Here is a 13,874-nt window from a genome sequence, read left to right on the forward strand (position 1 = left end):
CTAAAGGTTTATCCAACTTCTGTGGAGGAAAAGGAGCCTTAATGTTGTTGATTTGCAGTCACTGTAGCTTTCAAGTAGAAGCAAGTGCTATAAAGCAGTCTGACGCACTTGTAGAAGATAAATCTGCTGTATGCTTTTAAGGCATAAAATAAGACATCATTTAAAACAATCAGGGCTTTTATGCAAATCTCTTATTAGAGGAATTATAAATCATTAGAAATTGAACAGCAAGACAGCAGGCATTTTCTAGGCGTGGATCTTTGCCTTGATGCCGTAGAAAAAAACTGAAGTCGATTTAAAGGCCACAAGCTCTTCCTAAATTCAAATGCTCTGTGCCACCCAGGTTCCCAGGACTGAATTACACCGAGACCACTATGCATCATGGCTTTTTTGATAGATGTATCTTGTGGTTAAACAGAAAGGCTGATTTCTCAAAGCAGGGCTCAATGAGCCAGACTCTCAGCGGGCAGCAGCTAACCCTGTTGTGTGCCCTGGAGCTTTACAAAGTGGTACCAACTGAGAATGTTCCCAGTGTCATTAAAATACGATGAAGAAATGCTGCATAGAAAATTCAATATCATATTCTTTTAACTTTGTTGGCTTGAAAATTTTGTACAAGGCCAGTGATCCATGCTTGCTTTTCATATATTTATGTTTATTTTGAGATGGTGTATACAAAACTAAGTAGACCAAAGAGCCTGCTGCTACATGTTGGAACAGCATGCGGTGAATACTGATACTTTTTTTTGCTCCAGGTAGCTTACAGTCTGAGACAAAAATCATGTCAGGTTGATGAAACAAATGGGTAGGAGTGGAGAGAGAGAACACATCAGGTAAAATTGCTGCCTGCTTGTGTACTGACTAGCTCTGTGTATGGTTTTACAAGCAATTGTTAGCCATAATTGTAATAACCTCTAAGCACATTGTTAGTGCACGAGCCAATGTCTTGTTTTCAGTCTATCGGTCTAGCGTTTGTTCAGTCTGTCCCAGACCCCAAACAGATTGTTTTTCTCTTGCTATTTTTCTTTGAGGCTTTCTTATTAATGCTATGCATACAGTCTATTAACTTGCAGTAATTCGTTTCTGATACAAAGAGTAAACTCACAATGTAGTCATTAAAACCCCAGGTTATGTTAGGAGTGACATAATCCCCATGGAAGTTATTAACTGCAATGTCCCTTGTCAGCAAAAAGATTTCTTCATTTTAGCATAAAATAAAAGTACTTTGTCCTGTTAAGCCTTGAGATGCAAACATTAATCTTAGGGATGCAGGCAGTTCATGTAGCCAGTGCTGGTGGTGCTTTTCCTCTGCCTGTTTGCTTCAGTAAGGCAGACTGGATTTTGCTGGCTCTCTCAGGCACTGGGCCATCTGCCCAAAGGGTGCAGCCCCTAACACGCACCATCTTTCTGGTCACCTTCAGAGCATCTCCTTGAACTCCAACTTATACAGGTGCCTGCCGTGACAGAGGTGTCAGGGCATAGTAGTATTGGATGGGCGGTTGTGGCAGTGAGGTTTCAAGGAAGAAGAGGAACCTCCACTTCTAAGTCAAGGCAAATGAGATTATTTTTTTCTTTTAGTTCCAGAAAATTTATTTTGTTGCACCTCTTGGTTATCAGTTCACTACTTGCTGCTTTTTTAGGTAGTTTCCCTGCTAACTTCCAGCACAAGGATTGTATTTTCTTTTTTGACATGATAGTACTCATTAAGGGCAAGTCTGCAAAGTTCCCTCCTCACTTTTCACTTAAGCAAAGCTGCATTTTAATTTTTTTTTTAACACAGTTTTGGCTAAGCATAGATAAGAATTGTAGAACTGGGTCCAGGGAGCTATATTTGTCACAATGTCGTAACTCAATGCTGCCAAAAACTTCAAACAGCACAGACTGAACTAACAGGAAGTTTGAGGTATGGGAGTGGACTCACAGAAAGTACAGCAGTTCTTTCATGTGGTGTTTCAGACTTTTGGGATTTCCCTGCTAGAGAGTTGACGGCGGCTGTGCTACTAGAGGAGCTCTTTACGTGTACACACATACACACAACTTTTGGAAGTTGCTAACCTTTTTTCAAAGGCTGAAATAATCCTATAGCAGAAGAGCTATGCATTGCTGATGAAATTAGAAATCACTGTTTCGTGCTGTGGAAAAGCAGACCCAGATGCATCACTTGTTGCTTTGTACACTTAAGGCACCTAATTTAGATCTGTGATTCCCCTAACTCTGTGTAGTCTCTGAAGAGGGAGCAAGAGGCATTTCCAGAGAATCTTTCAGATCTATGAATCTGTGTTTTAGTATGGGCTCAACAAGAAGACTTTGAGCTTTAGAGTTTGAATGCAGTGATGTCATTTCATTGGCAAGCATCATGGCCTTAGCCCTGCTGAGTGGCTTCAGCATCTTCCACTGTCTTTTACTGTAACTTCTTTTAACTTCAATGCTGATGAGAGGCTTACTTAGAGAACTGCTGGTTACTACCACATGAGCTTTTCACCCAAGGTCTTTTCAGGCCCTTGGCTGTGTGGGCATTGCTTTTCACATATCTCAGACTGTAGCAACTGGCAGTTCAGTGCCTCATGGTGTTGGCAATTATGCTGGTTTGATTTTGGGTTATTGCCCCATGTATTCTTTCTTTCTCCTTTCGTGCTGCATGAGAAGAAGCAAACTAGCACTTTAAGCTGTACCTAAGCTAGCCCATGTAATGTTTTGTGGGTGGAGAGTGCTGAGCTACCTGGAGTGCAACACAATTTGGCCAGCTGTTAGACCTGCTCCACATGTTGCTGTAAGCTCTCAGATTGAGTGTATGGCTTAGGGCTGTGCTTTCCTCCTCCAAAGCTTTTTGCAGAGCCTGATGCCAAAGCTTGAAAGACTTCATTGTTGTGTGGCTGAAATGGGCATTAGGGAGGGATAAAACACCCAGAACAGCACCTCCACATCTGCTTTCCCAAACCAGACCCAGCAGGATGAGACTTGCAGCATGGCAGGTGCCAGCCTCTACGTCCAGCAGCTTGATGGTTTGAAATCCAGGCTAAAGCTGTAAAACAGGAGGTTCAAAAGGACAGATTCATCCAGTCCTTTGCTTTCCAAATCTTGCTCGTGGCTTGTATTTCTCTGAGTTGGGGCTAAAAGACAGGTCTCACGTGTCTGGCACCTTGAGTTTGCTGTGCAGCCCGATAAAGTTGTATCAGCAGTTTGGCAAGAGCGTGTCATCTGACTGATGATTCCACATGGATGTGACTTACCTGTGGTTGAGATTTGTCCTGGGGCCTCATCTATATGTATTTATAGAAATTAATCCATAGCTGCAAGCACAGGATACCTGCATGGCTCTATCTTCATGAGTCAGAAGGGATAAGGTGACATCCTGGCCCTAGCTGAGTCCCACTGGAGTTTGTCATTGATCTTGGTGAGGCCAGGCTGTCAGTGGTATTTGTCACTAAAAAATACTGACCTTTAAAAGGAGAAAGGACTACAATGATGTCTACCAGAGTTGGTGCAAAGATGAAGGCATAGTTTGGGGAGGAATAAACTATTATAGTTTTTCATTCTTCCTAAAATTTGATAGGTCGCATTTAAATTGTGACCATTCCAGAAAAGAGCACCTTAGAAGAACTATCAAGCAAATGTGTGTAGACATTATTATTGTGCATGATGGGCAGAAAGGGTGGAAGTCACTGTCTTATCCTTTCTTTTCTGTGTTTTAAAATAACCCTTTCCCTGTCCAGAAGAGGGGAAAGGGAAAGTGAGATGCATCTTCAAACTGTCTGAAATACAGTCACCAGAATTGCACATCTTCAGTGGGAAAGCTCTTAATGAGCCCTCTCTATCCCCAGCCTTCTTGCTGCCTGGGATCTTCCTACTGTGCTTCCATATTTCCTATACTAAATTCTGTAGCCATCTGAAGTGAGCATGCACAATGGGAAGGGAAGATGTGCAGGAAGTTCAAATTTGTGTTAATCTGGATTCTGCAAGGAAAACTACGCTAATGCATCGAGAGTCATGACAGCAGGGAGAGTTTGAGAATAATGCTGCCGGTGCAGGGGCATGGCTCTCAGTGAATCATGTCAGACGTGGCCCCTGCCTGTGTGTTAGGGTTGAGGCCTTTGCTGGAGTGAGAATAATGCTTCCTCTGCTGCTGCTGCTGTGGTCAACAGAGTTGAAAGGGAGAGGTTATACAGATACAGAATTTATAATCTGTCTCTGGAGGTAGTGGAGGGTGCAGCATCTTTAAGGGATTTGGGTGTTGTCTCATAGTGATAATGACTGAGCAGATCTTTAGATTGGAAAGTGCCTCACATGTGAGGAGATGAGATTGTGGAGTACATAGAAATTCTTCCTGTAGTTTCTGTTTTCCTGCTGTGCCTGGGAAGCAGTCTTAGAAGACTCGTTGCAACTTAAAAGACTCTCTTAGATCATCTGACAGCAAAAGCTATTTCTTTGTTGTTGGAAATGAGAAGAGAATACACTGTAAGCAAGAATAAGAGATACTGGATTTGGTCATATTTTTGTATGACAGTTAAATATTCATGATTTTGCTGCACGCAGCTCCAGTCTTCTCTAAAATGTGCTTATTCTTGTTTCTGCTCGGTATTTTACAACACATTTTTGTTCTGCTGTGTATTTCCTTCCCATAATTGTCTGGCGTCATCTTGGTAATATTGTCTGAAGCAAAGCAGTAGCTCTGGGGTTTTTTCACACTTTTTGAAAAAATGGTGCATGTTCAATCCTAGCTATGGTACAAATTGGTCTTTCCAGTGTTTTAAGGTAGCAGAAATCAGAATTTGTCTGCTAAAACAAGTAAGAAAAAGGATAACTGACAAAAAAAAGAATAACTATAAATGGGAGGTTATGGACCTGCCCTCCTTTCCTGCTCTTTCTGGTCATGGCAATATGGATAGAGAGGCTATCAGTGCTGTAAGAAACCCTGCTTACAGCAGGGTGTGGGGGAGACAGTCGTGGAAATGGTTATGGTTAAACAATTCTGGGTTTTGAAGCCTGTCACAGTGTCGCTGGGGCTGCTGTAGCTGCCGTTGGCTGACTGTAGGGTACCTTTCCTCCCTGGTATAATGCCTTTACCATGAGACGTGCGATTATTACAGTGCTCTGAGTCCGCAGAGCTTGCGGAAGAGGTGTTTTCAGGTAAGTATCAAAGGCTTTACTGCCTCTTCACCATTCTGCACAGTGCATGGGGAGGGAGTCTCCTCTCTGCCAAGAGATGGGTCAGCATCCAGAGATGATGTATCAGCTAGCCTGGGAGAGGCTTTGTGAACTGCTGTGTTTGCACAGAAGCTTTACGGCTACTGTAATGTTGGAGGCGTAGGAGAGGAACCAGCCCTGAAGTGAAGCCAGCACAGTTCTCACACCTACCCTCTCTCTCATTGTGGGACATTAAAAGTAGCACTAAGGTATCATAAAGATACATAGTGTCAAAATCACCAAAATTATGTCAGTAAGAGTGGGGTTCTGCAACTGCCTGAGGAGGGTCACTCCGCATTATATGTCAGATAGGAGTCATCTCAGTATTGTAACAACTGACTATTCAGTTCTCTTCTACATCCATGGAGAGGGTTGCTTTCTTCCTATTTTCCCTGTGCATTGCAGTTCTCCACTGGCACACTTTAGCTAGACTGAACAAAGCAGGGTGTGTTGTATTGCAACCATTGATGTCTATTTTCTTACTCATGAGGAAAAGGATTTTCTAGGAGAACTGAGACTTCTCAAGCTTCATTTTCTCTTGCTTTGTGAAATCACATTCAGATTGGCTGCTAGAAAACAGATTCTGACAGATCACAGTAACTATTTTCCACAGGCCTTGATTCCCAGGTGTGGACAGATCCCTGCTCTGGCAGGCAGTGTGCCTGGGATCACAGCTGGTCCACAATTTACACTATGATACTTCCTAAAGGTCAGCTTTTTACCCTGGATTTCCCAGCGCACAGCCCCTGTGTCCGAACTGAGGCTGGATGATTATAATGAAGGTTTCTACGGAAATGTAGGCTGGAGTTGGTTTGACCACATTTGTCCTGTCTCTTTTCCTTCTTCTTGAAAGTTCATAGACCCTGAGGTTTGTTCAAGGAAGAACTGGAATAAAGAGAAGACTGAGGTCTTGCTGCATTCACATTTTATTGGGCTTGGCTTTGCTCACTGCATTGTGCCTGTGTTGCATGCAGGAGCTGGCATCAAATATTGGAAACAGAGATTATCTTCTGTTTCCTTAAATCAATGATTTCTTGCTTTTCCTTTGCTGCTTTTCACAACAACCAAGTGTAATATTACAAGTGGAGGCTGGTGATTTATGAACTTCAGGGCAAAATGGACAAATCCATTGAGATATGTCAAAGGTTTCAGTTTTGAGTAGTTGTGTTGACTGAAACCAGTTGAAAAGCGAAATCTCCAGTTCTGGTTTTAGGCAAGTATCTCATGAAGCACAGGAAGTAGAGGAAGGAGAAAACACACAAGGTTACTGAAGCAGAAAGGCAGATGTCAAAGGGGTTTTAATATTATTCAAATTAATTTCATTTTCTAGTTTTGTTTTTCAGTGTTTGTAGAATGATATGAAGTGCCTGTCATTTGCCAAGCAGTGCAAAAAAAAAAATCTCTTAGGTGATTACATGATTAAACAGCATTATATGTACCTCGTAATCCAGAATTGATGCTTCTTCATGCAGTGTTAGTCCATTTTTTATCCATAATAAAACCCTGATGAAATTTAATTCATTTTTTTCGTTTTTGAAAAGGGTGTCCGCATGAGATGAGGACAGATTAACAACTGCTGTAAATCAAAGTAGTCTTTAAAAATAGTGAAGCTACTCTGAGATACACCATGTGAACCTATGTCTTAAAAGTGACAGGGGTTTTTTTTTTTCTCAATCTTGGAATGAATCCTGCCCTCTGAACTCTGCCTAAATATATCCATATTTCTGGAATGTTCAATATTGGCATAGCTATGAACATCACTTCTTCCCAAACTTGAACTTGACAAACGTGACTTTCAAAAGCTGCATTTGTTCCCCGGCTATGGTCTTGCTTACTGAGCATGCAGTCACAGAAAATTCTCATGAGTGACACATTCTTAAACTTGCACTTGTACAAGTTGCTTGCTTGGCTGCCCAGAAAATGTATGAGAAACAAAATAAGGTGCTGAGACTGGGAAACACTACACTTCTGTAAAGCTGTGACCTAGATGCCAGAGTCTTTGCCTGTCTGTGAGTATGTGGAACAATAAGACTTACAGATATGCGTCACTTGTGGTGACATGAGCACAGGAGAAATGTCCTGTTTTGGTTACAGGCATGTGGAAGTTCATGCAGTTCCTTCCCTCCCCTTCCATTTGATTAGTTAATTAGAACATTCCTTTAACAAAGCACTTTTCTGCTGGATGCTCAGCACATCGTGGAGAATCAAGGTCTCAAGCTGCTCAGCCTGATCCTGTGGTGCCTTTTGCATGCAACTCCTGTTCATGTCAGTGGGTATTCTGCATGTTGGAGGGTCACTGGGTTGGACCCTGGGAATGTTCAGTCTCTCAGGAAGCAGTTGCAGATATCTTGGGGTATCACTTAATTGGAGCTAGTGGTGTGGTTGTAAGAAAGCAAATGATAGACTGATAACATTGGACTAATGAGTTTAATCCATTAATGTGCATCCTTATGTTTGCTCTAGCCATAAAGTACATTTTTTTTCCTAGCCCTTTATTTTGAGGGATCAAGATAACACACAGGTGAGAGATGTCCTTTGTGCATTTCAGGCAGTGAAGAAGGTGTTTGCGGTGCCAAATGGATTTTACTGGCAGACGGTTGAAACCGATGAAAAATATTTCCCTAACAGCAATGACGTTGAGGCTTGCAGAGATACAGACACTGAGGTAAAAAGAAAAAAACAAACAACCAAACACCCAAACCACTGCTTTCTGACTTGTGGAATCATGTGGGAAGTTGAGAGACGATAAGTGACCTGGAATATTTCAATCTCAAGGTTTGGTACAAATACCTCTTGAGGTATTTCTCACTCAGACCTAAATATATCAGCTGAGTATTTTGTGTCATCAGTATTGATGTGCTGATTGCTCTGAGCCACAGAAGATTAAACTATGAAATGTGCAGGTTGAAGAAATTGCTACTAACCAGGTGCAAATCAGTAACAGTAGACAAAATTTTGAGAACCTAAAACCACTTGACTGCAAGCCAATATACAACACAACTTTTTTTAAAACTTGTGCTCAGAAACATTAAAAATTTTCCGAAGCTTCTGGTACTATCTCCCTGACCTACAGTAACTGTGTATGTGTTGTGTGAACAACAGTAGGAAGTAATTCTGCTTAGTTTACCTTAAGAAGAGGTTAAGGTAACATAAAATAGCTCATATTTACCTCTGTTTAGGAGTGCACACCAAAAGGTACTGGACCTCCATCCATTTATGATAACTTGTTGACTATGGTAACACTTTTCTTAGCTCTTGTGCAACACAAAGCATGGCATGTTTGATCTGACAGAGTTCACTTTCCCATTAGCATTGATTCAGGGCGATGCAGGTATGCAAAGTTCTTCCTGAACACGCAGCAAGGCTGACCAGTTGCTGTGAGTGTATCAGGCTTGCGCCTGGAAGTTGCTTGAAGTCCACAATTAGGAGCTGAAGACACCTGGCACTTGACGGAGTTGGAAAATGCCTCATGTCTTCATTGTAGCTCCTCGCCTCAGGAACACTGTCGGCAGCTCCATACAGACCTCTGACAACATGGGCAGGATGCTCTGTAAGGGAAGGCAAGCTGGGAGCTGAGACTAACAGCGAGGCAGGCAGGGCCAGTGACCTCACGGGCAGGGTTCAGCCCCACAATTCCCAAGCAGGAAGAGCAGAGCAGGTCAGTGACAAGGCCAAGCCAGAAAGTCAATGGGTTAGAATAATGGCCAGGATTGGTGACGTGTGAGACTGGGCATACCTTCCTCAAAGCTCAGGCGGAGACCAAAGCCAAGTGCCTGGCTCCTAAGCAAAGGGGAGATAAGCAGTTACTGAGGTTTCTCGATGCTGGACAGCTGTATTATCAAAGTTGGCCCTGAGCCCAACAGCCAAGCCCCAGGGACTCTCATAGCAGCTACAGAAAAACACTTCCTTACCGGTTGCTGTGAATATTGGGTTAATATCAGGAGAGCCTGAGCTAGACAAATAGAAAGAAATAGAGCTTTTATTCCTAATTAGACCACTTTCTTATGATTCGAGTAAATTTATATCTTCATTTATCGTGATGGTATAAGCCTCATAATGTGTTTATGGTGGAGTAGCATTTCATTTAAAGTGTCCAATAGTGATGAATTCTTTTGCTGTTCACTGCAGCCATAAAGCTTGCTGCTGGGAATAGTGTTTTGTTGCTTTATACCCAGGTGAACCATGCACAAATTTGAGGACAGTACAATCATGCTTTTCTAATCTACAGCTAGACAATTTATTACCCACAGCACCACACAACTTCCTGTCATAAAGCACTTGGTTTTTGGAACAATATGTTTCTTCTGATAGGAAAGTTACAATAATTTGCTTCCCTTTTTGGGTATAGAAATTCAGTGTGTGTTGGTGTATGTCTTCCTACATACCAGGACATGCTATTTGGATTAGCCTGGTAAAGATGATTTCAAAATGTAAATCTGGGACAGTACCAGTGATGCCTGCCTTTTGGCATTTTTTTTTTATGTTGATTTTGGCACTTTTGGTAGGTATAAAGAAACAACCAGTTGGTCTATTATTATTTAACCATCTTTCTGTAGTTCATGAAGTTAAACAGCAGGAGTGATACACTTCAGTCTCTGCCCCAGAGAATTTGCATTTTTTTTACTAGTAGGTTTATTTGACAAAAGACACGACTGTATCAGCAGAAATAGATTTGATCACAATTATCGTGGATAGTTATGATTCAACCTGAAGCCAAGAGCCTACTGTGCTAAACTGCATATAAACATAAAATAAAATGAAGCCTTTTTGTAGTTCTTACAATGTAGATAAGGCATGGGAACTAAAGTTGAAGAGATACAGCTGTGTGGTCATTGAGGGCTTGGAAACATTTGACTCATTTCTCCAATGTGCTCTTGCTGTTCAGGTTGCCATGGTACTGCTGTTCGAAACTCTCTTCCAAAGTCCCCTAGCTACCCATCATATGTTGCAGCTGGTACTTGGTTCTGGTCTGGATATCTGTGGACTCCGCCTGCTCTATCCTCAGCAGGATGTGCTGTTCTCTAGCTCAGGTGAGGTCTAGTTTTCCTTCAGAGACTTCTTCATGTGATGATACTGATGTGAAGGCAAAAACCTGTAAATGTATAAGGTGAAGAAGGATGTGGTGTTGTGGGTGTGGGGGAGAGTACCAGATTGGCATGAGTGTTGATTTATCAGTTCCTGTATATTTCCTAAAAGAAATGATTAAAAAAAATATCTTTGGCTGTTTCTTTCCTTCTGTTCCCAGTGTTGAATATCCATGAGTTGAATTTTTAATCCTTGGCACATTTTCGTGTCTGAAACCACTTTAGTTGGTGGTCCTTTGCAGTGATCTTTCCCAGATTGCAGTGCCCTAAGCTCTAGGATTACACTTCTGTGAGTCAAATGTACTAAATTAGTTTCCACTGATTTTCCTGAAGGTTTTAGCTACAGAAAATCAGCCTCCCCCTTCCACATTTTCCCCCATCCCATTGCCTATGGGACTTCAGAAGCATGGGCAAAACTACTGCTTTAGCCATCTTGTAGTTGTATTGGCTGATAAGCTATCGCCAAAATGTCACATTTGCCAATAGAAGATGGTCTGAGATGGGAGACCAACAAGATAAGGTAAACAAATGATACGGGTCTCTGAACTCAAATCACTGTGTCTTTACTCTTAGACACCAATGTTTTCAAATACTGGCACATACCACTCAAGTGTTTATACTTTTTCCATTTGTGAAATAATGAAACCTGTCTTAAAGCATGTGTGGAATATTAGTAGTTGCCAATGCAATAAAACTCCAGAGCAACCAACATTACATTAGCTGCAAAGTATAGAGATCACCTCTGCAATACAGTATGGCTTGTACTTTCTTTTGAGCCAAGAAGTTCTCCTGCAAGGTTTGTATAGAATCATTTTAGTTGGAAAAGACCTTTAAGATCATCCCAAATACAGGCAATCCATTTCTCTTGGGAAAAGTATAGGCAGGCTGAGAGTGAAAGAAATGGGTTTCCGTTTCCTCAGGCAGAAGGTGAGTGAAGACCAGCTTAAGCGGAGAAAAACTCTCCATTCTCCTTGCCCCCTTTTTACATTTGACAACAGGAGCAGACTGCCTTAGAAATGGGATTGCAATTGCAGTTGTCTCAGTGCTGTGCAATACATTCACACTGATAGCTGGAGGAATGAAGAAGGACTCCAGAAATGAATAAGAAAACCATAAAATCACCAGTCATTAGGAGTTGACAAGCAGCAGATCTGCCTCAGTGCTCTGTACCATGCACCATTATTTGGGAACATTTCGTATGAAGAAACAATTCATTTGAGCTGAGAACCGCTCTGTGGGTTTGTAAATTAGATTTTTACCCTTAGCTTGAAAACTTTAAAATGATTATTTTAAATATTTACAGCCAGTTTCTCCATTATCTACCTGCTCCAGAGACTTATGTTCTGGCTTCTGATCCTTATGCAACAAATGATACGATTGATTATGTTTTTAAACCTCAGGGAAGAAAATTACACACCTTGCTTCTTTTTCTAGCTTCTTCAGTAAGAACTGCAGAGGAGCCAAATTTGCTCTTTTTCTGGGGTTACTTACTGGACCCCAACTATGCTGACAGTAGACATGGAGGAAGGTTTGATGGGAACAGGGAAGGTATGTTGCAGGAAATAAGGGAAGCCACAGGTCAAGTCCTGGTAGGGAAATGAAGATGGCTAATCCAATATTTGCCTAGATATGTTATCTTACAAAATAGTACAAAATCTGTATTTGATGCATAAGGAAATAATATAGAAAAGAAATCCACAGATTTCCAGTTTGTGGTCTCCTTCCTAGTTTTCCCGTATCTGATGAAACTGACAGAAAACATCCCTCTCTTCAGGCCCATGTTCTTGTCCTGTGTCCCCTTCAATCCCCCCAGCCTTCCTCGTGGACGTGAACAACATACTGCAGGAGGTGTTGAAGTGCTGACTTGTAGTGTACCAGCTGCTCTGTAGTAACTAACCCTGTGCACACTCCTTTCCACAGCAAATATGAGGCAGCCAACCCCCCTTTCTTTAACAGATGATCTTGAATAATCTCAGATTTACTTTTAGGTAAAAACATGCAGCTGATTTCCAGCATATCACCCACAGGGCAGGTAATTAGTAGGTCACTTTGTTGAAGTCTGGCTATGACAGATCTGAAAAGAGCACTTGAGTGGAATGAATGACCTTGGGACGGGTTGTTCCATGTTTTAGTCACACATATGTTTGTCTTTCACAGAAAAGCTGCCTTCTTCCTATACTTCAAAGACTGGCATGGTGCCACCGGTGCTGGCTTTAGGTGTGAGAGGGCCTAAAGCACGTAGTACACTGCAGAATCTCATTGGGCCACCTGACCCGCAGCTGGCTAGTGTGACGGACAGCAGTTCCATCAATGCCATCTACTGCAGGAGCCAAGCAGAGCCTCTCGTCTACCTGCCCCACCTGGACAGCCGTGTGCACAGGGAGCTGTGCCTCTGGTTTGGAGGGAGGGCTGCTGATGCAGCACTGCAGGCTGCTCTCCCGGATCTGGCTTCCCCGTGCAACACAGAAAGGTGATGGCCCTGGATGGTTTTGAGCTGTGGTTGTTCCCACAGGCAAGGTGTGACATGGAGGCCAGGCAGGCACGCAGCTAGCGTGCTTTGTCTTTACATATCAGTCTTCTGCTAAAGGTCTCGGTGAACAAGAGCGCAGGGTGGGAGCTCTCTGTCTACTTCTGTATTTCCAGACCAGTTACTACAGTCTGCAAAAGCCCCTCTCTCCCAGGACTGTCTCCTCCGCAGCACATAATAGATGTATCAAGGTGTCAGGTGTGGGACTCTTGCAGTTGCTTCCCCTTACTTGTTCCCTGCTAGCTAGGCCGGTAATTCATACACTTGCAGCACCTGCTTATGGGCCCTCTGTCCCAGATACAGCTGATCCGACAGGTTTTCAACCTCCTCCAGCCGTGCCTGCTTTACTAGAAAGTGGCCTTTTACTAGAAAGCCTGGTCTAGCTTTGTTCTATGTCCCTTACCAAGTGATTAGAGGTAAGGGACTTCAGGTGGAAAAGGCTCTTTGGAGGATTATGACAGAAGTGTGTGAAAATGAAGGGTGACTTATAAATTTTTAACTCTAGCAATCAGCATGAGAAATGCAATTTAGGAACTGATGGCATAGCAGTAGGGTGCCAAAAAGTGCTGGGAGCAAGTGAGGTTCAGGAATCTGGAATCTTGCTGTCAGATGGGTCTGGGTACAGCTGCAGAGGGAATGGGCTTTTAAGAATATCGAACTACAGATCTCCTCTCCCTGGCTGTCACGTTTGCCACACAGGCCTGTGTAATCACATGGGATGCAACTCTGCACTGGGATTTGCAGGCCCTGGGCATCTTCTTTTAATATTGCTAAACGGAATAAATGATGCTGTGGTGAAACTCTCCTGCAGAAAGCTCAGACAGGGCTCTGCAACTGCAAGTTCTGGACAGGTCTTCAAAGGTCCCTTCTGATCCTGGATACTGGGTACAGCGTGGCATACTGTGTCAGAGGCAGCAGGCTAGAGGTGGGGTCGTCTGCAGTCCTGCACACTTTCTGCAAAGTGACAAAGTGCAGCTGTGTAGAATTAATCTGATGCTCATGGAGGGATTGTGTGTCTAGGTTCAGTTCTGCTTGGCCATGAATAGTGACTCTTAGGTTTTACTTATAAGATTTGAAAA

General features: G+C 42.6%; 1 protein-coding gene across 1 annotated transcript in view; it reads left to right on the top strand.

The window, feature by feature from the left end:
• Positions 1-13,874, top strand: part of DNAAF8 (dynein axonemal assembly factor 8) — a 95,725-nt gene that overhangs the window by 39,895 nt on the left and 41,956 nt on the right. The window contains exons 14-16 of the mRNA XM_056337860.1: positions 7,733-7,849; positions 10,070-10,214; positions 12,426-12,738. Coding sequence (XP_056193835.1) covers positions 7,733-7,849; positions 10,070-10,214; positions 12,426-12,738 — 575 coding nt within the window. The remainder of the gene's footprint in view (positions 1-7,732; positions 7,850-10,069; positions 10,215-12,425; positions 12,739-13,874) is intronic.

Source organism: Falco biarmicus, chromosome 4, assembly GCF_023638135.1.
Source record: "Falco biarmicus isolate bFalBia1 chromosome 4, bFalBia1.pri, whole genome shotgun sequence".
In the NCBI taxonomy this organism is placed as follows: domain Eukaryota; kingdom Metazoa; phylum Chordata; class Aves; order Falconiformes; family Falconidae; genus Falco; species Falco biarmicus.